We start from the raw sequence: 24855 nt of genomic DNA, 5'->3' as shown, positions 1-24855 counted from the left end.
CCTACAAGACCCCCATTGGGATGTCACCTTTCCGGCTCATCTATGGGAAGCCATGCCATCTTCCCGTCGAGTTAGAGCATCGTGCACATTGGGCCGTCAAAACGTTTAATATGGATCTTGATGCCGCAGGTTTACATAGGAAGCTTCAATTGTGTGAGCTTGAGGAAATCCGACATGAAGCATATGAGAATGTCTGGATTTACAAGGAGAAAACGAAGGCATTCCATGACAAGATGATTCGTGCCAAGACGTTCTATATGGGGCCGAAAGTGTTGTTGTTCAATTCTCACCTACGATTGTTTCCGGGTAAGTTGCGTTCCAAATGGGTTGGTCCTTTTATTGTCACTAATGTTTTCCCTCATGGTGCAGTTCACAAATAACCAATTAAAACGATGTTTTGAATGTAGTAACATGCCTTAGAGAACTTGCTCAATTCCTTACTAGATATGCACTCTATTTTCACTCAGCTTTTCTAACTACACACCTTACACTAGTGATATGTGAGAAGATTGATGTAAAAATAAAAACGAATGCTCACATATATGTATAACAAAGAAAGCAATTTCCGGAGTTAATAACATGTTTATAAATATGATCTCATGAATGGAATGCTACTACTTAGATGCGAGAACCAATGACACCATATGCTCAAACCAATTTCAAACTCCACAAATTGAAATACACAACACTCAAGATTAAAGTTAAGGGTTGTAACGGGGCTTAAGGTATTGGCTAACAAAAACGGATATGGAAAACAAACGTTCTTTAAAACAATAGTAAGCAAAGTATGGAAATCGAAACTTAGAATTCACTTTAGCATGCCGAAATCAAATTCACAACAGAAGGGAAGACTCAAACAATCAATTAGGGCCGAATGCAACTCTTTGGACCCTTTCTTCAACAAACAACACTTTGGAACTCTTTTTCACATGCATTTCAACTATTTTGCATGTTTTTCACAACTTTTCTTTTTTCTTTCTATTTTTCACGAATTTTTTTCTTTCTTTTCTCATTTTTTTCTCTTCTTTTCCGTGCCTCATTCAAGACTTTGGTACATCCCTATATCACTAATCCTTCCCCCACACTTGTTTCCCGCACACATTGATCAAAAGGAATTCATCTTGCGTTATGCTTTACTACGTTTTAAGAACAAGGGTGTGGATGGTCCTAATCTAAGCTAGGTGAGGATAATGTGGTTAACAAGGGAAATAGGCTAAATGAGGCTCAACGGGGTTAAAACCTACAAAACATAATGGAATAGGGATATACGGCTTTTGGGCTATGGTGGACACTACACAACTTAATCTTGAATATGTGTTATGCAAATCAATGACATGTTTTGAATGAAATGGGCATGAGTTCTAGTGTTTGGTTCTAAGTGATGAAACGCGTTCTAAGTAGCAACCAAGCAAAGAATAATGAGATCATGCAATGACTTTAGAAAACAAAGAATGCACAGATTTTACTCTCCAAATAAACGTTTAGGCTCAAGTCTCACATGGTTGTAGCGTTAGTTTGAGTTACTTCCTTCAAGCATGTTACAAAAACGGATTTTTACTTTATGATTACATGTGAATTCATAAGTTATAACCACAACCAAGCATAAACCAAAGAGTAAATCAAACTTTCATCCATGTTTATAACTCTTTTTAACCGTCATGCAATTACAAACCGAATCCTCATCATTGTGTTGGAAGGTACCCTAAGACACAAACAAACACACAAAAACGACTCTTTTTGGGTTTTTAAAACAAAATTTTTATATTTTTATGGGATTTTCGGATTTTTGACTCAAAACACATTAAAACACACCAAAACAGCTTAAAAAGGCTTAAAAACAGCAAGAAACAACATTTGAAATTATGAGTGATAAACCCTACGAATTTGCATCAAAACACTTTGGTTACCCCCCCACACTTAAATCAAACATTGTCCTCAATGTTTCAAGCATAGACGCACACAAATAACAACCAAACAAACAAACCAATATCTAAACAACCTAACATAGCAGAAACGAATTGAACAACAAAGAGAAGAGTTTAGGAACGCAAATCTGGAATTGGAGTGCTCTCTATGTTCTCCTTTGTTGAATGCATGGGTTGCCTCCCAAGTAGCGCTTGCTTTAACGTCGTACAGCCGGACGTAGACCTCATTCACTCCTTACTAGGGCCCACGGCATCCAAGGGTATGTCATCCACGGCATGCTCCACAAAGGTGTCATAATAGGGTTTCAAACGATGCCCGTTCACCTTGAATTCTTGTCCCGTTTTCAAGCTTTGGATTTGGACTGCACCATGAACAAAAACATTAGTAATAACAAACGGTCCAATCCACTTAGAACGTAACTTACCGGGAAACAAACGTAAACGGGAATTGAACAATAGCACTTTCTGCCCAATTGAGAATGATTTCCCACGGATCATGTTATCATGGAAAGCTTTGGTCTTTTGCTTGTAAATGCTTGCATTATCGTACGCCTCATGCCGTATCTCATCAAGCTCATTCAATTGCAATTTCCTTTGACTTCCCGCTTCATCGAGGTTCATGTTAAACTTCTTGATGGCCCAAAGTGCTTTGTGCTCCAATTCAACGGGAAGATGGCACGCCTTGCCATAGACAAGTCGGAAGGGGGACATCCCAATGGGGGTTTTGTACGCCGTACGATACGCCCAAAGTGCATCATCTAACCGTAAGCTCCAATCCTTCCTTGTTGGCCCAACTGTCTTCTCAAGTATTTGCTTGATCTCTCGGTTGGAAACCTCGGCTTGGCCATTCGTTTGAGGATGGTAAGGTGTAGAAACCTTATGGGTGACACTGTATTTCCTCAATAACGCTTCAATGGTCCGATTGCAAAAATGTGACCCTCCATCACTAATGATCACTCGTGGCATTCCAAACCTTGCAAAAATGTTAGTTCTAATAAAATCTGCAACCACTTTAGAATCATTAGTCCGGGTGGCCTTGGCTTCCACCCATTTCGACACATAATCAACTGCAAGCAAAATATACATGAAACCATACGAGGAAGGGAAGGGACCCATAAAATCAATACCCCAAACATCAAAAATTTCAACATTTAGGATAGAAACCTGCGGCATTTGGTCCCTTGCACTAATTCCACCCATTCGTTGGCATTTATCACATGTTAAGCAGAAAGTTTTAGCATCTTTAAAAATACTAGGCCAATAGAATCCACATTGTAACACTTTGAGGGCTGTGCGTTGTGTGCCAAAGTGCCCTCCACATGCATATGTGTGACAAAAACTCAAAATTGAATGACATTCAGAATCGTGCACACAACGACGTATAATCTGATCGGGGCAAAATTTCCATAAGTACGGATCATCCCACACATAAAACCGTGCATCATGCCTAAGTTTATCCCGTTGGTGCCTAGTGAACTCACTTGGAATACGTTTTGACACCAAAAAATTAACAATATCGGCATACCAGGGTGCACTAACCTTAATGGACAGCAATTGTTCATCGGGGAATGTCTCCAAAATCGGCAAAGACTCCTCATTGTGCACCATTCAGCTTAGGTGGTCAGCCACCACGTTTTCACTTCCCTTCTTGTCCCGAATCTCTATGTCGAACTCTTGAAGTAGCAACATCCATCGAATTAGCCGTGGCTTGGCCTCCTTTTTCGTGAGCAAGTACTTCAGAGCTGCATGATCAGTGAAAACAATTACTTTAGTACCAATTAGATATGATCGAAATTTATCTAAAGCAAAGACAACGGCAAGGAGTTCTTTTTCCGTAGTGGAATAGTTCAATTGTGCATCGTTCAACGTCCGTGAGGCGTAGTAGATGACATGCGGCTTCTTGTCCTTCCTTTGTCCCAAAACAGCCCCTAACGCGTAATCGGATGCATCGCACATAAGCTCGAAAGGTAGGCTCCAATCCGGTGGCACAATGATGGGTGCCGTGGTCAACAGCTCCTTGAGTTGGTTGAATGATGCCGTGCACTCCTTGGTGAATTCAAACGTCACGTCTTTTTGTAGGAGACGGCAAAGAGGTTGTGCAACCTTCGAGAAATCCTTGATAAACCTACGATAGAATCCTGCATGGCCAAGAAAAGAACGAACCTCTCTAACCGAAGTTGGAGAGGGTAAGTGACGTACAAGATCTATTTTCGACTTATCAACCTCAATACCGTTTTCAGAGACTATATGACCTAAAACTATGCCTTGTTTAACCATGAAATGGCATTTTTCCCAATTAAGAACAAGGTTAGTTTCAACGCAACGTTTTAAGATTAGACTAAGATTATGTAAGCAACCGTCAAAAGAATCACCAAATACACTAAAATCATCCATAAACACTTCAATGGTTTTCTCAACATAATCAGAAAATATGCTCATCATACATCTTTGAAATGTAGCCGGTGCATTACATAAACCAAAAGGCATGCGACGATATGCAAAAGTACCGAAGGGGCATGTAAAAGTGGTTTTTTCTTGATCTTCGGGTGTTATGACAATTTGATTATAACCAGAATAACCATCAAGAAAACAATAGAAAGCATACCCGGCTAATCTCTCAAGCATTTGGTCGATGAACGGCAATGGGAAGTGATCCTTCCTTGTTGCGGCGTTTAGCTTCCTATAATCGATGCACACCCTCCAACCGGTTTGAATGCGTTGAGGAACAAGTTCATTCTCGGCATTTGCAACCACAGTCACTCCAGATTTCTTCGGAACGCATTGAACGGGTGAGACCCACTTGCTATCCGAGATTGGATAGATTACGCCACAATCCAACAGCTTGATTACCTCCTTCTTCACAACTTCCATCATCGGAGGGTTGAGACGGCGTTGAGCCTCTCGGGATGTTTTGGACCCCTCCTCTAGAAGTATGCGATGCATGCATGTAGTAGGGCTAATTCCCTTGATGTCGGCCAATGTCCATCCAATTGCCGTTTTGTACTCCTTAAGCACTCGCACCAATTTGCTCTCTTCTTGTGCCGTGAGTGAGGATGAAATAATGACGGGCAACGTGTCATTCTCGCCCAAGAAAACGTACTTCAAATGACTAGGTAACGGCTTAAGTTCAAGTGTAGGTGGCTGTACCACTGAGGGAAGCATTTTATTAGCCGAAACTGAACTTAAAATAGGGTCCGAATACTTACCCGATTGTGATGGCAATGACTCAAGGGCAGCCACCATCTCAAAGACCTCTTCACTAGGGAGCACGGCAATGGACTCCAATTGCATGCCGTGGGCTTCCTTGGGGTTTGATTCCATGTCCTTCAACGTCTTTCCTTGTGCAATGGCCAAATCAAGTGCATCATCCTTCAAATTGTCCAAATGGTCCTGCGACAAAGCATCAATTACATCAATAGCAAAACATGAATGGGTTTCATTAGGAAACTTCATAGAATCAGAGAGATTGAAATTAATAACTTCCCCATCAAATTCCATTGTTAGAGTGCCATTATAGACGTCAATCTTCGTCCTAGCAGTCTTCATGAATGGCCTTCCAAGGAGGATGGGTAATGAAGGGGCATGGTCCGATTCATCCATCTCAAGTACGTAGAAGTCCGCCGGGAAGATCAAATGATTAACCTGCACTAACACATCTTCCAAAACTCCCTTTGGATAGGCGTTAGATCTATCGGCTAATTGTATGATTACACCATCGTTTTTCAACGCTCCTAGGTTCATAGATGCATAAATTGAATATGGCATGACATTTATAGATGCACCTAGGTCTAACATGGCAGATTCAAACCTAGAATTACCAATAACACACGGAATTGTAAAACTACCCGGATCTTTGCATTTTGGGGGCAGCTTGCGTTGTAAGATGGCTGAGACGTTTTCACTTACTTTGACCACCTCCTTGGTCGAAATCCTCCTCCTATTGGTGCAAAGTTCCTTCAAGAACTTGGCGTACCTCGGGACTTGCTTGATTGCATCCAAAAGGGGGATATTGACTTGAACTTTCCGAAATGTCTCCAAAATGTCTTTTTCCGCTTCTTCTTTCTTTGTTTGCTTAAACCTACTAGGAAAAGGAATATTTGTAGGGAAATCATTAGTAGAAACTGAACTTGACACGTTTTTACCTTTCTTGGATGAATTGGACGAATTGGGATCACTTGGAACTTGCAGCACATTTGGTTCCACCTTGGCCATGAGTGGCCTTTGTTCCTCCTCTTCAATTCTCAACTCTTCCTCCTCGTTGGAACGTGGCATGGATGGGTTGAGGTCAGATTCGACTTGCTTTCCACTTCGCAAATGCATAGCTTTTGCAGATTCAAATCCACCTTTCGGATTGACCACCGTTGAGCTAGGCAACCTTCCTTGCTCACGAAATTGCCCCATGAACTCGGCAATTTGTCCCACTTGCTTCTCCAAGTTGTCCACCCTCTTGTCTTGGATTTGCCTCTCTTTGTTTTGAGTTTGGACTTCCTGCGTCAAAGTAGTAAGTAATTGAAAAATCTTATCATTATCACTTGAATTACTTACATTGCTTTGGGCAGGTTGTGCTTGGACTTGTGGTGCTGCCAACGGCTTTTGATAGAACCCCGGGGGTTGTTGCCTAAATCCGCCTTGTTGTTGGCCTTGTTGGGGGTCTCGCCATTTGAAATTCGGATGATCACGCCAACCGGGATTGTAAGTATTGGAAAACGGGTCACCACGTGATTGATATTGGTTGCCATATCCCACGGCATTGAGTGTTTCCCATCCTCCATTCTCGATTAATTGTGGGCACTTGTCCGTAGGGTGTCCTTGCGTGGAGCATACGCCACAAGAAGCTACGGTTTTGACTTTTGGACCTTCCACCACCTGAGAAAGCAACGTAGTAAGGGTAGCCATTTGATTTTGAAGTTCAGTTATGGCACTTACCTCATTGACTTGTTGTTGCCGTGGCATGCTCCTTTGTCCAACACCTTCGTATTGTTGAGCGTTCAACGCTCGATTAGCAATCAACATCTTTGTAGCTGTAGGGGTCTTATCCACCAATGCTCCTCCCGCCGAGGCATCTAGCATTTGACGTTCAATTGGTAGAAGTCCCTCGTAGAAGTATTGTAGAAGTAGTTCCTCCTTCATTTGATGCTGTGGACATGAAGCAACAAGAGATTTAAAACGTTCATAATAAGTAGGAAAGGATTCACCTTCATCTTGTTGAATGCCACTTATCCTTTTACGTAGGAGGATGACTCGAGAAGTTGGGAAAAACTTCTCCAAGAAAGCTCGTTTCATGCTCTCCCATGACGTGACAGTTCCGGGAGCCAATTCGTACAACCAATCTTTCGCCTTCTCTAGGAGAGAAAAGGGAAAGGCCTTCATTTTCAAGATGCTCTCATCCACGTTCACCGGAGTCATGCTTGAGCAAACGACTTCAAACTCCTTCAAATGCTTGTTCGGATCTTCCATGGACAGCCCATGGTACTTCGGAATGTGATGTAACAAGCTTGACTTCAATTCAAACTCGGCAGTTTTGTCCTGAGCCGCCCTAGGGTATTGGATACATAGAGGTGCGGCATTATCCAATCCCGAAGCGGAAAGCTCCTTGATCGTTCGGTTGTCCACTGCCATGTCTTCCACTTCCTCTTCAAATTCAGAAACAGACTCGGAACTTGCACTTGATTCACTAGGTTCCGGGTTCTTCCTCTTTCGTCTCAACTCACGCTCAAAATCGTCGTCAAAGTCTAAAATATGTTCGTGAACCGGATTAGAACTCCGAGTCATAAACAAGTACCTAAAACAAGAAACAAAATAACATAAGAATCTGATCTAATAAGAAAAACGAAAATAACAATCCAAGGGATTAGCAAAGTTGCTAATCCCCGGCAACGGCGCCAAAATTTGATGTGAAAATTATGTTGAAACTCAAATTAAACCCTCTTTTTATCAATTGTAGCAATGTATGTAAGTAGGGATCGTTCTAGACCGGGGATTAGGAGGGATTGCAAAATCACTTGGAATTGACTCAAAAACGTAAAAAACAAGTTTAAAACACTAAACTAGACTCAAAGAATGCAAAATTAAACTTTAAAACACCAAAACAAGCCAAAAGACTCAAAACAGCACCAAAACACTCAAAACTGCCTTAAAAACACAATCTGGGCAGTTTTGGACACTAAGCACCAAATTGGACGAATTTGGGTTTTAACTTGAATCAAAATACTTAAAAACACAAAGTAAAACACTTACTAACTAATTTGACACTTTAAAACAAAGGGGGATTGGTTTTGGACGAATTTAAAAACAAAACAAACTTTGTAAATTAGAACAGATTGTAAAAACGAATTTGATTTAAATGGGTGAATGGAAGGCTAGCTAAGGGGTTCATCTCCACACATGTTATACTTGCATACAAAACGATTTCCAATTGCTTTTCAATAAACCATGAATTCTCAATGCCCCAAGTTAATTAGGTTCGCTTAAATTAACCTTCAGATTTTCCTAACATTATTGAATTGGATGATTGCATACGACAACCCAAACATTCCCCACAAGTCCCCTACATGATTGCATAATAGAGATACAAGCAAGAATCATTAAGTTCTATGAAAACCATAAGCATTGACGAAGCACTTGTTACTATGATTGCATGAAACTTATGCCAAGAATTTACTTAACGCGATTGAGATCATCAACCTTTACTACTTGTGAATATAATTCCATAACGATTAGGTGAAATTTCCTTATATCCTAGCATTCAATTTATGCATGATAATTAAGCGTGCACTCTCAACCAATACACATAAATCAATGTAATTCGCATAGATAAGTAAATTGAATTCACAACTTATGAAACGCAATTAGAAGTAATCAAATCATAACGCAAGCATAAACATGTATTTCGAATCCCCCCCTAGCCAAGGGGGGTTTAGTTCCTCATATGCACAAAACAAAGAGAATTGAATTTAAACATTGAAATCAAAGGAAAAGAAACACCTAGAAATTCCAGCGACGCGAACTTGAATTGCATGAACTTCCGAGCTTCCTTCTCCTCCTCCTTGGTGCGGCAAGGGTCTAGGGACAGGTTTAGGACCTTAGGTGTATGGATGCATGGTTATGGAGGGATGTAGTAGTGTTTAGGGGAAGGGAATGGTGCGGCAAAGGTGTGGAGAGAGTTTGGACGAATTTCTGGAGTGAATTGTGAATTGTGGTGAGTGGTGATCTGATTTAGAGGTTAATAGGAGTATATATAGGCACTTAAAACCCTAGGGTAATCAGATATGGACTTGGATAACCCAAATCCACAAGGAAATAGGTCTAAACAATCAGATTTTGCAAGGGAAAAGGGGTCCTAGGTGCGGCAGGGATAGGATAAGGTGGATAAGGCTTCTAGAAAGCCTTGCAAGGCAAGGAAATCAGATTTCTAGAAGCTAGGGTGCGGCACCAATGTAGGGATTAGGGATAGGGCTTCTAGAAAGCCCCAAAACTGATAGGAAATGTAGGAAACTCACGGCAAGGAGGGGAACACTCTAGAAACTTCTCATTTGTGTCCTACAACACTTAGGAGTCCTTCTAGCATTAGGAAAACATGTCTCAATCCTCCCTTGACTTGGAATTCTTCTCCTTCTTCATCTTGGATTCCTTTTCCTTCTTGGACTTGGAAAACTTCTTTGTTGCTGAAACTTGATGCCATTTGGATTTAAGTTTCCTACTTCAAGTAGGAAACCTTGTTTGAGTAGGAATCTTCATCTTCAAGGAATCCTAATTCAACTAGGAAACCCATTTTGACTAGGAATCCTAATTCAACTAGGATTCCATCTTCACTTAGGCGCTTTCCTACTTCGACTAGGAAACCTTGTTCAAGTAGGAAACATCATCTTCAAATCTTCAATTTCGTCCATCCTCTTGGTTCCAAGCATATGACATTCATTCCAAGCTCAACTTTGCTCCAAAAGGCTCCAAAATGCATCCTTTTTCATACTTTGCCCTTAGAACCTGAAAACACATAAAACTAGCTTAAAAGACTACTTTACTAAGCAAAAACACTATAAATGTACAAGAACAAGCTAAACTAAGGCGCATAAATATGCTCCTATCACCCTAGAAGAGGAGAAGTTGATCCGAGTGTTGAAAGAGCACAAGACGGCCATTGGGTGGACTTTGGCCGATATTAGGGGAATTAGCCCGACTACGTGCATGCATCGCATACTTCTAGAGGAGGGTGCTAAACCAACTCGAGAGGCTCAGCGCCGTCTCAACCCTCCAATGATGGAAGTTGTGAAAAATGAGATTATCAAACTTCTTGATTGTGGAGTGATTTATCCGATCTCTGATAGTCGTTGGGTGTCACCGGTGCAATGTGTTCCAAAGAAGTCCGGAGTGACCGTGGTGAAGAATGCCGAGAATGAGCTTGTGCCAACCCGCATCCAAACAGGTTGGCGAGTGTGCATTGATTATAGGAAGCTCAACACCACCACAAGGAAGGACCACTTCCCTTTGCCGTTCATTGATCAAATGCTTGAAAGGTTAGCCGGTCATTCTTTTTATTGTTTCCTTGATGGTTATTCTGGATATAATCAGATTGTCATAGCGCCGGATGACCAAGAAAAGACAACTTTCACATGCCCCTTTGGTACCTTTGCTTATCGTCGCATGCCTTTTGGGTTATGCAATGCTCCGGCCACATTTCAAAGGTGTATGGTAAGTATCTTTTCAGATTTTGTGGAAAAGATTATTGAGGTATTTATGGATGATTTCAGTGTGTTTGGTGATTCATTTGATGGATGTTTGGAAAATCTCACAATAATTTTGAAACGATGTGTAGAAACTAACCTTGTGCTTAATTGGGAAAAATGTCACTTTATGGTTAGACAAGGCATAGTTCTAGGGAATATTGTTTCAGAAAGAGGAATTGAAGTGGATAAATCGAAAATAGATCTTGTACGCTACTTACCCTCTCCTACTTCGGTTCGAGAGGTTCGTTCGTTTCTTGGTCATGCAGGATTTTATAGGCGATTTATCAAGGACTTCTCCAAGATCTCAAACCCTCTTTGCCGTCTCCTCCAGAAAGATGTGGCATTTGACTTCAACGAGGAGTGTGAGAAGGCGTTCAATCACCTCAAGGACATGCTAACTTCGGCCCCTATCATAGTTCCACCAGATTGGAGCCTTCCTTTTGAGCTTATGTGTGATGCTTCCGATTATGCATTAGGAGCTGTTTTGGGGCAAAGGAAGGACAAGAGGCCGCATGTTATCTATTATGCCTCTCGGACTTTAAATGATGCACAATTGAATTATTCTACCACTGAAAAAGAACTTCTTACTGTTGTATTTGCTTTAGATAAATTCCGTTCTTATTTGCTTGGTACTAAAGTTATTATTTATACGGACCATGCAGCATTGAAGTATTTATTCACCAAGAAGGAGGCCAAACCACGCCTCATTCTTTGGATGCTTCTTCTTCAAGAGTTCGATATCGAGATCCGGGACAAGAAGGGAAGTGAAAACGTGGTGGCTGACCACTTGAGCCGTATGGTGCATGAGGAGGATGCCGTGCCTATCATAGAGACATTCCCCGATGAGCAACTGATGTCCGTCAAGGTAAGTGAACCGTGGTATGCTGATTTGGTGAACTATTTGGTGTCTAAACATGTTCCTAGTGAATTACTTAAACACCAATGTGATAAATTGAAGAAAGAGGCACGGTTTTATGTGTGGGATGACCCGTATTTATGGAAATATTGCCCTGACCAAGTTATACGTAGGTGTGTGCACGATTCTGAGTTTAATGCTATTCTAACCTTTTGTCACACTTATGCTTGTGGGGGACACTTTGGCACTCAAAGAACAGCACTTAAGGTGTTAGAATGTGGTTTCTATTGGCCTACCATCTTTAGGGATGCTAGAACATTTTGCATGTCTTGTGATAGATGCCAAAGAACGGGCAATATTGGTCCTAAACAACAAATGCCGCAAACCCCCATTTTTAGTGTTGAAATCTTTGATGTTTGGGGTATTGATTTTATGGGTCCCTTTCCTTCGTCACATGGGTTTCTTTATATATTGCTTGCTGTGGATTATGTGTCGAAATGGGTGGAAGCAAAAGCCACCCGAACTAATGATTCTCGAGTGGTTGCAGATTTTGTGAAAACTAACATTTTTGCAAGGTTTGGAATGCCACGAGTGCTAATCAGTGATGGAGGTTCCCATTTTTGTAATCGAACCATCGAGGCGTTGCTCAAGAAATACAATGTCACGCATAAGGTGGCCACACCTTATCATCCTCAAACGAGCGGGCAAGCCGAGGTTTCGAATAGGGAAATCAAGCAGATTCTTAAGAAGACCGTGGGGCCTACAAGGAAGGATTGGAGTTTACGCTTAAACGATGCATTGTGGGCGTATCGCACTGCCTACAAGACCCCCATTGGGATGTCACCTTTCCGGCTCATCTATGGGAAGCCATGCCATCTTCCCGTCGAGTTAGAGCATCGTGCACATTGGGCCGTCAAAACGTTTAATATGGATCTTGATGCCGCAGGTGTACATAGGAAGCTTCAATTGTGTGAGCTTGAGGAAATCCGACATGAAGCATATGAGAATGCCTGGATTTACAAGGAGAAAACGAAGGCATTCCATGACAAGATGATTCGTGCCAAGACGTTCTATATGGGGCCGAAAGTGTTGTTGTTCAATTCTCACCTACGATTGTTTCCGGGTAAGTTGCGTTCCAAATGGGTTGGTCCTTTTATTGTCACTAATGTTTTCCCTCATGGTGCAGTGCAAATCAAGAGTGCAAGGACGACGCAACAAGAATTCAAAGTGAATGTGCATCGATTGAAGCCTTATTACGAGATGTTTGAGGAACATGTCGCGGAGGAGGTACCCCTCCATGCCGTGGCACCTAGTCAAGCTTAAACGGAGGTACCGTCCGGCTGGAAGACGTTAAAGCAAGCGCTTCGTGGGAGGCAACCCATGCATTCGACAAAGGAAGACCTAGAGAGCATTCCAATTCCAGATTTGCGTTCCTAAACCCTTCTCTTTGTTGCTTATTTAGTTTCTGCCATGTTTAGTTTGTTAGTGTTTGTTTGTTTGTTTATGTGTTTTTGTGTTAGTTTATGCTTTGAAACATTGAGGACAATGTTTGATTTAAGTGTGGGGGGGTAACCAAAGTGTTTTGATGCAAATTCGTAGGGTTTTCTCACTCATACTTCCCAATGTTGTTTCTTGCTGTTTTTAGGTGTTTTTAGGCTGTTTTGGTGTGTTTTAATGTGTTTTGATTCAAAAATCCGAAAATTCCATAAAAACTTGAAAATTTGTTTTAAAAAAGCCCAAAAAGAGTCGTTTTTAAGTTTTTTTTGTGTGTGTGTTTGTGTCTTAGGGTACCTTCCAACACAATGATGAGGATTCGGTTTTTAATTGCATGACTGTTAAAGAACGTTATAAACATGGATGAAAGTTTGATTTACTCTTTGGGTTATGCTTGGTTGTGGTTATAACTTATGAATTCACATGTAATCAAAAAGGAAAAAAAATCAGTTTTTGTAACATGCTTGAAGGAAGGAACTCAAACTAACGCTACATCCCTGAGAGACTTGAGCCTAAACTTTATTTGGAGAGTTATTAATCTGTGCAGTCTTGTTGTCTAAAGTCGTTGCATGATCTCATTATTCTTTGCTTGGTTGTTACTTAGAATGCGTTTTATCACTTTAGTTCCAAATGCTAGAACTCATGCCAATTTCATTCAAAACATGTTATTGAATTTCATAACACATATTCAAGAAGAAGTTGTTTAGTAGTTGCCACCATATCCAAAAAGCCTTCATTCCATACATTTGTTTTTGTAGGTTTAACCCCGTTGCGCCTTATTTAGCCTATATTGTTTGTTAACCCACATTATCCTTACCTAGCCTAGATTAGGATCATCCATACCCGTGTTCTTAAAGCATAGTAAGCATGATTTAAAATGAATTCCTTTTGATCAAGGGTGTGCAGAAAACAAGTGTGGGGGAAAGTGAGCCTTGTGTATTGTGTGCCAAAGTCTTAAATGAGGCATGGGGTAGAAAATAAAAAGAAAAGAAAAAAAAATTCGTAGAAAAAAAAAAAAAAAAAAAAAGTGAAAAGTGTGAAAAAGAGTTGAAAGAGCATGAAAATGAGCTCTAAGCTGTTGGTTGTTGAAGAAGGGGTCCAAAACAGTGAATTTGATCCTAAGTGTTGCATGAATTTCCCCTTTGAGTTTAAAAGTTGATTTTTGCATTCAAAAGTGAATTCTAAGTGTCAATTTCATTGCTTTGCTTACTATTGTTTTAAGAACGTTTGTTTACCCTTCACCTTTCTTTGTTAGCCAATACCCCAAGCCCCGTTACAACCCTTAACTTCTATCTTGAGTGTTGTGTATTTCAATTTGTGGAGTTTGGGATTGGTATGAGCATATGGTGTCATTGGTTCTCGCGTCTAAGTAGTAGCATTCCTTTCATGAGATCATATACATGCTTATTAAATTCAGAAAAAGCTTTCCTTGTTATAACATATGTGAGCATTCGTCGTTTTCATATTTACATCAATCTTCTCACATATAACTAGTATAGGGTGTGTAGTCAGAAAATCTGAGTGAAAATTGAGTGCATATCTAGTGAGGAATTGAGCAAATTCTCTAAAGCATGTTACTATATTCAAAATCATGTTTTAATTGGTTAAATGCGAACTTGTACGTGGTGACTATAATTAAGTATGTGCTTAAGTGTAAAGATGGCTAAAATCTGTGGGAATGATGATTTTTAATATGTCATGTTCATTGGAAATCCCTGAGGCAAATGTTGGAAGGTTTAGGATTTGTTTTGTTTCTTTGTTTTGCTCGAGGACTAGCAAAAGCTAAGTGTCGGGGAATTTGATAGGAGCATATTTATGCGACTTTGTTATCTTGTTTTCTTGCATTTACGTTGTTAGTTATTGTTTATTATAGTGAGTTAAGCTAGTTTCGTGTGTTTGTAGGTTCATATGGCAATTGAAGCAAGAAAGTGCATTTTGGTGCATTTTAGAGCAAAACTGAGCTGGAATGTTGTGTATGCTAATGGAGCACATGAAATGGACGAGTTTGAAGGTCAAAGAAGCTAAGAAATGAAGAAATGAAAGTGAACAAAGAATTCGGAATTGGAAACCAAAGTTTCTAATGTTGGAAGTTTCTATTCTTGGAGGTTTCCGTTTTTGTGAGTTTCTATTCTTGGCGTTGGGCTTTTGGATGACCTATCCTTACCTCTTGGACTTGAGCCGCACTTCCTAGCCCATTCTCTCTTAAATTCTGACTTATTAGGGCCTTTAGTTGTGGATTTGGGTTATACAAATCCCTGTCTAAAACTAAGTGGACCTAAGCCCTAATTCTTTGTGGATATTCACCCTATGCCGCACCTAAACCCTAGCCCATTTCCAAATCTGATCTCCCTAATCCTATGCCGTACCTAGGGTTTTAAATACCTGATTTCCTTGCCTTGCAAGGCATTCTAGAAGGCCCATCTCTAACCCTAATAAACCAGCCGAACCCTAGGCCTTTTCCCATGCAAAATCTGATTGTTTTAACCTATTTTCTGTTGGATTTGGGTTTCTAGAAACCCTAATCTGATTGCTAGGGTTTTTAGGTGCCTATATATACTCCTTTAAAGCCTTTGGCCAAATATACCACCTCCCATATCATCCATTCACTCCAGAAATTTACCCTAAGCCCTTTGCCGCAACCACCAACATCATTCTCCCTAGTTCTAAGTTCTTGCCGCAGCCTTCCACCCCCAAACTCCCATATTTCAGACTTCTACAACCCTAGCCGCACCTTTCCACCACCATCACCACCTCGTGCAGCCACCATTGAAGGAGAAAGAAGTAGTGCCTGATGTGAAAATTAACTTGACACACAAATTAAACCCTATGGATGACAATTGTAGTATATGAGCAAATAGGGATCGTTCTAACCGGGGATTAACTAGGGATGCTAATCAATGTAAAACTGACTCAAGAACATAAAAATATAATGTAGAACACTAAACTAGACTCAATTAATGCAAAACTAGGGTTTAAAACACCTAAACAAACTAAAAACTCAAAACAGCAACTAAAAGGCTCAAAACTGCCTTAAAACCACTTTCTGGGCAGTTTTGAGTACCTAACACTAGTTTGGACGAATTTGGACTATGACTTGACTCAAAACACTTAAAAACACAACTAAATGGATTTCTAACTAATCTAACACTTTAAAATAAATGGGGGAATGATTTTGACGAAATTAAAACTTTAAAACTCAAACTTTAAAAACAAATGTAAAGCAAAACAGATTGTGATTAAATAGAATGGTGAGAAGCTAGTTAGAGGGTTCCTTATCCACACATGAACATATGCATACAACTCAATCTCCAATTACTCTTTCAACAAACCATGAATGACAATGCCCCAAATTAACTAGATTGCACCAATTAATTCTCAGATTTCCCTAGATTCATTGAATTGAATGGAATACGCATTACAACCAAATTATTCTTCTCAAGGACCCTAACTATGGAATACGCATGATAGAGACACATATCAAAGATCATTAAGTTCAATGGAAATCATAAGCATTGACGAGGCATTCATAACTATGGGATACGCATGTTACTCTTGCCTAGGATTTACTTAACACAATCGTGACTAGCGACTTTCACTACTTATGAATATAAGTTAATAACGATTAGGTGAAATTCCGTTATACCCTAGCATCAAGTTTAAGCATGCAAATTAAGTGTCGACCCTCAACCCATATACATAAACAAGTTATCAATCAAATAGATAAGTAAATCACATTCACAATTTCTGAAATCATAATTGGAAGAAATCAAATCATATAAAACATATGTCCATGGCTTCAAATTCACCTCTAACTAAAAAGAAATTAGTTCCACATGTTTAACATAATTGAAAAGCAAGTTAAATTAAACATGAAAACAGAAACAAAGAAAGAAAGAACTCTAGAAACTCCAATGGTTGAAGATTGCAAGCGACAAAGCCTTCCTCCTCTCCAAAGGTCACGGCAAAGCTCCTCTCTTTGGTGGAATGGAAGTGTTGCGGCAAAAGGATGGGGGAAGGTTAGAAAATATGGAAGAATGGTGGTAGATGGCTTGCGGCAAGGAAGAAAAATGGCTAGAATTGTGTTTTTGAGGCTTTTGGATGTGTAGAATGGTGTGGCTGGAAGTATGGACGAAAAATTAGGTGATTCAACCCTAAAATATGTATTTATAGGCACCACAAAACCCTAGAGAAATCAGCACAAGTAATGGGCTAGGGTTTAGGGTGCGGCAAGGGTAGAGATCCACAATGAATTAGGGTTTCTAGAAAGCCTTGCAAGGCAAGGAAAATAGGGTTTCTAGAAAGCCTTGCAAGGCAAGGAAAATAGGGTTTCTAGAAAGCTTATTTCATCTAGAAGCCCAAAGCCAAGAATAGAAACTCTCAAAAATGGAAACCTTCAAGAATAGAAACTTCCAACATTAGAAACTTTGGTTGCCAATTCCGACTTCTTTGTTCTTCACTTTCATTTCTTCATTTCTTAAACTCATTTGACCTTCAAACTTGTCCATTCCCTATGCTCCATAAGCATACATTCCATTTAAGCTCATTTTTGCTCTAAAATGCACCAAAATGCACTTTCTTGCTTCAATTGCCATATGAACCTACAAACACACGAAACTAGCTTAAATTACTATAATAAACAATAACTAACAACGTAAATGCAAGAAAACAAGATAACAAAGTCGCATAAATATGCTCCTATCAAATTCCCCCACACTTAGCTTTTGCTAGTCCTCGAGCAAAATAAAGAATTAAAGAAAAACAAAACGAACAAAACAAACAAAACACAACCTAAACCTTCCAACATTTACCTCAGGGATTTCCAATACACATGACATGTTAAAAATCATCATTCCCACAGATTTTAGTCATCTTTACACTTAAGCACACACTTAATCATAGTCACCACGTACTAGTTCACATTTAACCAATTAAAACATGATTTTGAACGTAGTAACATGCCTTAGAGAATTTGCTCAATTCCTTACTAGATATGCACTCAATTTTCACACAGATTTTCTGACTACACACCCTATACTAGTTATATGTGAGAAGATTGATGTAAATATGAAAACGAATGCTCACATATATGTTATAACAAGGAAAGCTTTCTCTGAATTTAATAAGCATGTATATGATCTCATGAAAGGAATGCTACTACTTAGACGCGAGAACCAGTGACACCATATGCTCATACCAATCCCAAACTCCACAAATTTGAAATACATAACACTCAAGATAGAAGTTAAGGGTTGTAACGGGGCTTGGGGTATTGGCTAACAAAGAAAGGTGAAGGGTAAACAAACGTTCTTAAAACAATAGTAAGCAAAGCAATGAAATTGACTCTTCGAATTCACTTTTGAATGCAAAAATCAACTTTTAAACTCAAAGGGGAAATTCATGCAACACTTGGGGTCAAATTCAATGTTTTGGGGCAGGTTCTTCATCAAAAACAGGTCATAACGAGGATGAAATTTTGCAAATGGAAGAGAAGGAATCAAGGTTGCCCACGGCAAAGGTGGTTCCACCTTTTCTGCAAGTCCCTAAGGCCCCAAATCTGCCCAATTTGTCCCACAAAGGTAAGAATGTGTCAAATTCGGTTCATACTAATGTTTTCCCTTCAAATGTGCCTTTTCCTAGTAGGTTCATGCAAATGAAGAAAGAAGTGGCAGAAAAGGATATCCTTGAAACCTTTAGGAAAGTTCAAGTTAACATACCTTTGTTAGATGCAATCAAGCAAGTTCCGAGGTATGCTAAGTTCTTGAAGGAGTTGTGTACCACTAGGAAGAGGATGTCAACTAAGGAAGTGGTAAAGGTAGGTGAGAATGTGTCCACCATCTTGCCACGCAAACTACCTCCTAAATGCAAAGATCCAGGTAGCTTTACCATTCCTTGTGTCATTGGGAATACTAGATTTGAATCTGCCATGCTTGATTTAGGTGCTTCTATAAATGTTATGCCATATTCCATTTATGCATCTATGAACTTAGGAGCAATGAAAAATGATGGGGTAATAATACAATTGGCCGATAGATCTAACGCCTATCCAAAGGGAGTTTTGGAAGATGTGCTTGTGCAGGTTAATCATTTAGTCTTCCCGGCGGATTTCTATGTCCTCGAAATGGATGAATCGGACCACGCTTCTTCACTGCCCATTCTACTTGGAAGGCCATTCATGAAGACGGCCCGGACGAAGATCGACGTGTATAGTGGAACTTTGTCCATGGAATTCGATGGGGAAGTTGTTAATTTTAATCTTTCTGATTCCATTAAATACCCAAGTGAGGACCATTCATGCTTTTCTATTGATATAATTGACTCTTTGGCGCAGGGATATCTCGACGATTTGAATGACGATGCGCTTGAAAAAGTCATTACACGAGGCATGGAATTTAAAACCAAGGGGGCAGATTATAGTGTAACCCATGGCATACATGGACTAGGCCATGCCGTGCCCCCTAGTGAGGATCTAATTGAAGTTGTGGCTGCCCTTGAGTCCTCACCTAAGCTTGATGGTAAGTATGCTACCCGTGAGTCCATTCCCATTTCGACTAACAAATTACTTCCATCCATAATTCAGGCACCTATCCTTGAACTCAAGCGTTTGCCAAGCCATTTTAAGTACATTTTCTTGGGAGAAAATGAAACACTACCTGCCATCATTTCCTCCTCCCTCACGGCACAAGAGGAGGAGAAATTGCTTCGAGTTTTGAAGGAGTTCAAATCTGCCTTAGGTTGGACATTGGCCGACATCAAAGGTATAAGCCCTACGACTTGTATGCATCACATATTTCTTGAGGAGGGGGCCAAACCAACTCGAGAGGCTCAACGCCGTCTCAACCCTCCTATGATGGAAGTTGTGAAAAAGGAGATCATAAAGCTTCTAGATTGTGGGGTTATCTATCCAATCTCGGATAGTAGGTGGGTTTCGCCCGTTCAATGTGTACCAAAGAAATCCGGAGTGATGGTGGTAGCTAATGCCGAGAATGAGCTTGTCCCTCAACGTATTCAAACTGGTTGGAGGGTGTGCATTGACTATAGGACGCTAAACACCACCACGAGGAAGGACCACTTCCCATTGCCGTTCATTGACCAAATGCTTGAGAGGTTAACGGGTTATGCTTTCTATTGTTTTCTTGACGGTTATTCTGGTTATAATCAAATTGTCATTTCACCCGAGGACCAAGAAAAAACCACTTTTACATGCCTGTTTGGTACATTTGCATATCGTCGCATTCCTTTTGGTTTATGTAATGCACCTGCTACATTTCAAAGATGCATGATGAGCATATTTTCTGATCACGTAGAAAAGATAATTGAAGTGTTTATGGATGATTTTAGCGTATTTGGTGATTCGTTTGATAGCTGCTTGCATAATCTAAGTTTGATCTTAAAACGTTGCGTTGAAACTAACCTTGTTCTTAATTGGGAAAAGTGTCATTTTATGGTTAAACAAGGCATCGTTTTAGGTCATATAATCTCTGAAAAGGGTATTGAGGTTGATAAGTCGAAAATAGATCTTGTACGTCACTTACCCTCTCCGACTTCGGTTAGAGAGGTTCGTTCGTTTCTTGGCCATGCAGGATTCTATCGTAGGTTCATCAAAGATTTCTCGAAGATCGCGCAACCTCTTTGCCGACTCCTACAAAAAGAAGTGGCATTTGAATTCACCAAGGAGTGCACAGCATCATTCAACCAACTCAAGGAGTTGTTGACCACGACACCCATCATTGTTTCACCGGATTGGAGTCTACCTTTCGAGCTCATGTGTGATGCGTCCGACTATGCTTTAGGAGCTGTTTTAGGACAAAGAAAGGACAAGAGGCCGCATGTCATTTGCTACGCCTCCCGGACGTTGAACGATGCACAATTGAACTACTCCACTACGGAAAAAGAACTCCTTGCCGTTGTCTTTGCTTTAGATAAATTTCGATCATATCTAATTGGAACTAAAGTAATTGTTTTCACTGATCATGAAGCTCTGAAGTACTTGCTCACCAAAAAGGAGGCCAAGCCACGGCTTATTCGATGGATATTGCTACTTCAAGAGTTCGACATAGAGATTCGGGACAAGAAGGGAAGTGAAAACGTGGTGGCTGACCACCTAAGCCGAATGGTGCATAATGAGGAGTCTTTGCCGATTTTGGAGACATTCCCCGATGAACAATTGCTGTCCATTAAGGTTAGTGCACCTTGGTATGCCGATATTGTTAATTTTTTTGTGTCAAAACGTATTCCAAGTGAGTTCACTAGGCACCAACGTGATAAACTTAGGCATGATGCACGGTTTTATGTGTGGGATGATCCGTACTTATGGAAATTTTGCCCCGATCAGATTATACGTCGTTGTGTGCACGATTCTGAATGTCATTCAATTTTGAGTTTTTGTCACACATATGCATGTGGAGGGCACTTTGGCACACAACGCACAGCCCTTAAGGTGTTACAATGTGGATTTTATTGGCCTAGTATTTTCAAAGATGCTAAAACTTTTTGCTTAACATGTGATAAATGCCAACGAATGGGTGGTATTAGTGCTAGGGACCAAATGCCGCAGGTTTCTATCCTAAATGTTGAAATTTTTGATGTTTGGGGTATTGATTTTATGGGTCTTTTTCCTTCTTCGTATGGTTTTACATATATTTTGCTTGCGGTTGATTATGTGTCGAAGTGGGTGGAAGCAAAGGCCACCCGAACTATTGATTCTAAAGTGGTTGCATATTTTATTAGAACTAACATTTTTGCGAGGTTCGGAATGCCACGAGTGATCATTAGTGACGGAAGGTCACACTTTTGCAATCGGACCATTGAAGCGTTATTGAGGAAATACAGTGTCACCCATAAGGTTTCTACACCTTACCATCCTCAAACTAATGGGCAAGCCGAGGTTTCCAACCGTGAGATCAAGCAAATCTTAGAGAAGACCATTGGGCCAACGAGGAAGGATTGGAGTCTACGACTTGATGACGCACTTTGGGCGTATCGTACGGCGTACAAAACACCCATTGGGATGTCCCCCTTCCGACTTGTCTATGGCAAGGCGTGCCATCTTCCTGTTGAATTGGAGCACAAAGCACTTTGGGCCATCAAGAAGTTTAACATGAACCTCGAGGAAGCAGGAAGTCAAAGGAGCTTGCAATTGAATGAGCTTGATGAGATACGGCACGAGGCGTACGATAATGCAAGCATTTACAAGCAAAAGACCAAAGCTTTCCATGACAACATGATCCGTGGGAAATCATTCTCAATTGGGCAGAAAGTGCTATTGTTCAATTCCCGTTTACGTTTGTTTCCCGGTAAGTTACGTTCTAAGTGGATTGGACCGTTTGTTATTACTAACATATCTTCTTATGGTGCCATCCAGATTCAAAGTCTCAAAACAGGTCATGAATTCCAAGTGAACGGACACCGTTTGAAGCCATATTATGAGAGCTTTGTTGAACAAACCGTGGATGATATTTCTTTGGGTGCCGTGGGCACAAATGGAGAATGAATGGGCTTTTCGTCCGGCTGTACGACGTAAAAGAAAGCGCTACTTGGGAGGCAACCCATGCAATTCAACAAAGGAAGACCAAGGAATTACTCCAATTCCAGATTTGCGTTCCTAAACTCTTCACTTTGTTGTTTATTTCGAATCTGCCTCTTTAGTTGTTTTAGTTGCTGTTTGTGTGTTTCTTTTTGTTTAGTGTGATTTTATGCTTGAAACATTGAGGACAATGTTTGATTTAAGTGTGGGGGGGGTAACTAAGTGTTTTAGATGCAAATTCGTGGGATTTTATCACCCTTAACTTGGAGACTTGTTCCTTGCTGTTTTTAAGTGTTTTTGAGCAGTTTTGATGTGTTTTAGTGTGTTTTGATGCAAAAATCCGAAAATCACATAAAAATTTGAAAAATTTGTTTTAAAAAACCCAAAAAGAGTTGTTTTTGTGTGTTTGTTTGTGTCTTAGGGTACCTTCCAACACAATGATGAGGATTCGGTTTGTAATTACATGGCTGTTAAAGAGAGTGATTAACATGGATGAAAGTTTGATTTACTCTTTGTTATGCTTAGTTGTGGTTATAACTTATGAATTCACATGCAATCATAAAAGAAAAAAATCAGTTTTTGTAACATGCTTGAAGGAAGGAACTCAAACTAACGCTACAACCGTGTGAGACTTGAGCCTAAACGTTTATTTGGAGAGTTAAAATCTGTGCATTCTTTGTTTTCTAAAGTCGTTGCATGATCTCATTATTCTTTGCTTGGTTGCTACTTAGAAGGCGTTTCATCATTTAGTTCCAAATGCTAGAACTCATGCCCATTTCATTCAAAGCATGTTATTGATTTGCATAACACACATTCAAGATGAAGTTGTGTAGTGACCACCACCTTAGCCAAAAAGCCGTGTGCCCTATGTCATTATGTTTTGTAGGTTTTTAACCCCATTGAGCCTTGTTAGCCTTCGTTATTTGTTAACCCATGTTCTCCTCACCTAGCCTAGATTAGGACCATCCATACCTTGTTCTTAAAGCATAGTAAAGCATGATTCAAATTGAATTCCTTTTGATTTATGTTGGCAGAAAACAAGTGTGGGGGAAGTATTTCTTTTGTGATTTTGTGTGCCATAGGCACGTGTGAAAAGAAAAAAAAAAGAAAAAAAATTCGTGGAAAAAGAAAAAAATGAAGAAAAAATATGAGAAGTATGAAAAAAAGAGTTGAAAAGTTGAGACAAAGACTTCCAAAGTATTGTTTGTTGAAGTAAGGGTCCAAAACAATGAATTTGACCCTAAGGAGTTGTTTAAGTCTCCCCCTTGTGTGTTAAAGTTAATGTCTGCAATCTAAGTGAATTCTAAGTCTCAATTTCATTGCTTTGCTTACTATCGCTTGAAGAACGGTTGTTTTCCTTATCCTTTCCTTGTTAACCAATACCCCGAGCCCCATTACAACCCTTAACTTCTATCTTGAGTATTATGTGTTTCAATTTGTGGAGTTTGAATTTGGTATGAGCATATGGTGTCACTGGTTCTCGCATCTAAGTAGTAGCATTCCATTCATGAGATCATATCTAAACATGCTTCTTAACTCTAGAAATTGCGTTCTTTGTGATACATATATGTGAGCATTCGTTGTCATATCTACATCAGTCTTCTCACATATGACTAGTGTAGGGTGTGGAGTTAGAAAATCTGAGTGAAAATAGAGTGTATATCTTGTAAGGAATTGAGGGAATTCTCTAAGGCATGTAGTAACATTCAAAGCATTGTTTTAATTGATTACTTGTGAACTAGTGAGTAGTGGCTTTAATTAAGTATGTGCTTGTGTAAAGATGACTCAAATCTGTGGGGATAACAATCTTTAACATGTCATATGCATTGGAAATCCCTGAGGCAAACGTTGGAAGGTTTAGGTTTTGTTTTGGTTAGTTTGTTTCGTTTTGTTTTCTTTCTTTTGTTTGTTTTGCTCGAGGACTAGCAAAAGCTAAGTGTGGGGGAATTTGATAGGAGCATATTTATGCGCCTTAGTTAGCTAGTTCTTATGCATTTTCGTTATGTTTTCTTTGTTAAAGTAGTCTTTTAAGCTACTTTCATGTGTTTTCAGGTTTAAAGGACATATTACATGAAATGATGCAATTTGGAGCTTTTGGAGCAAAAAGTGAGCTTGGAATGAAAAGGACATGCTTGGAACACAAGGTTGGGATGAAATTGAAGAGTTGAAGATTTGAGGTTTCCTACTTGAAGTAGGAAAGCTAAGCCTAAAAGTTTCCATTTTGGGTTGATCTTTCCTAAACCGGAATGGCCTTGCGTTTGAGCAACATTAGAAGGTTCCGAAGCGTTGGAAGACACAAAGAAAGGTGTTAGAATATTTTCTCATTCTTGCCGT

The 24855-nt window shown here is 39.9% G+C and overlaps 1 protein-coding gene across 1 annotated transcript; it reads right to left on the bottom strand.

The window, feature by feature from the left end:
- Window positions 1-3533: 3533 nt before the first annotated feature.
- Window positions 3534-6697, bottom strand: LOC139191520 (uncharacterized). Its single transcript, XM_070812407.1, has 2 exons — window positions 6471-6697; window positions 3534-6300 (listed from the first exon to the last, which is right to left on the bottom strand). The coding sequence occupies exons 1-2, from the start codon at window positions 6695-6697 to the stop codon at window positions 3534-3536; spliced, it is 2994 nt and encodes a 997-aa protein (XP_070668508.1).
- Window positions 6698-24855: the final 18158 nt, after the last annotated feature.

This window comes from Malus domestica, chromosome 02 (genome assembly GCF_042453785.1).
Source record: "Malus domestica chromosome 02, GDT2T_hap1".
Taxonomy (NCBI): Eukaryota; Viridiplantae; Streptophyta; class Magnoliopsida; order Rosales; family Rosaceae; genus Malus; species Malus domestica.
This window is presented reverse-complemented; position numbering and strand designations above follow the sequence as displayed.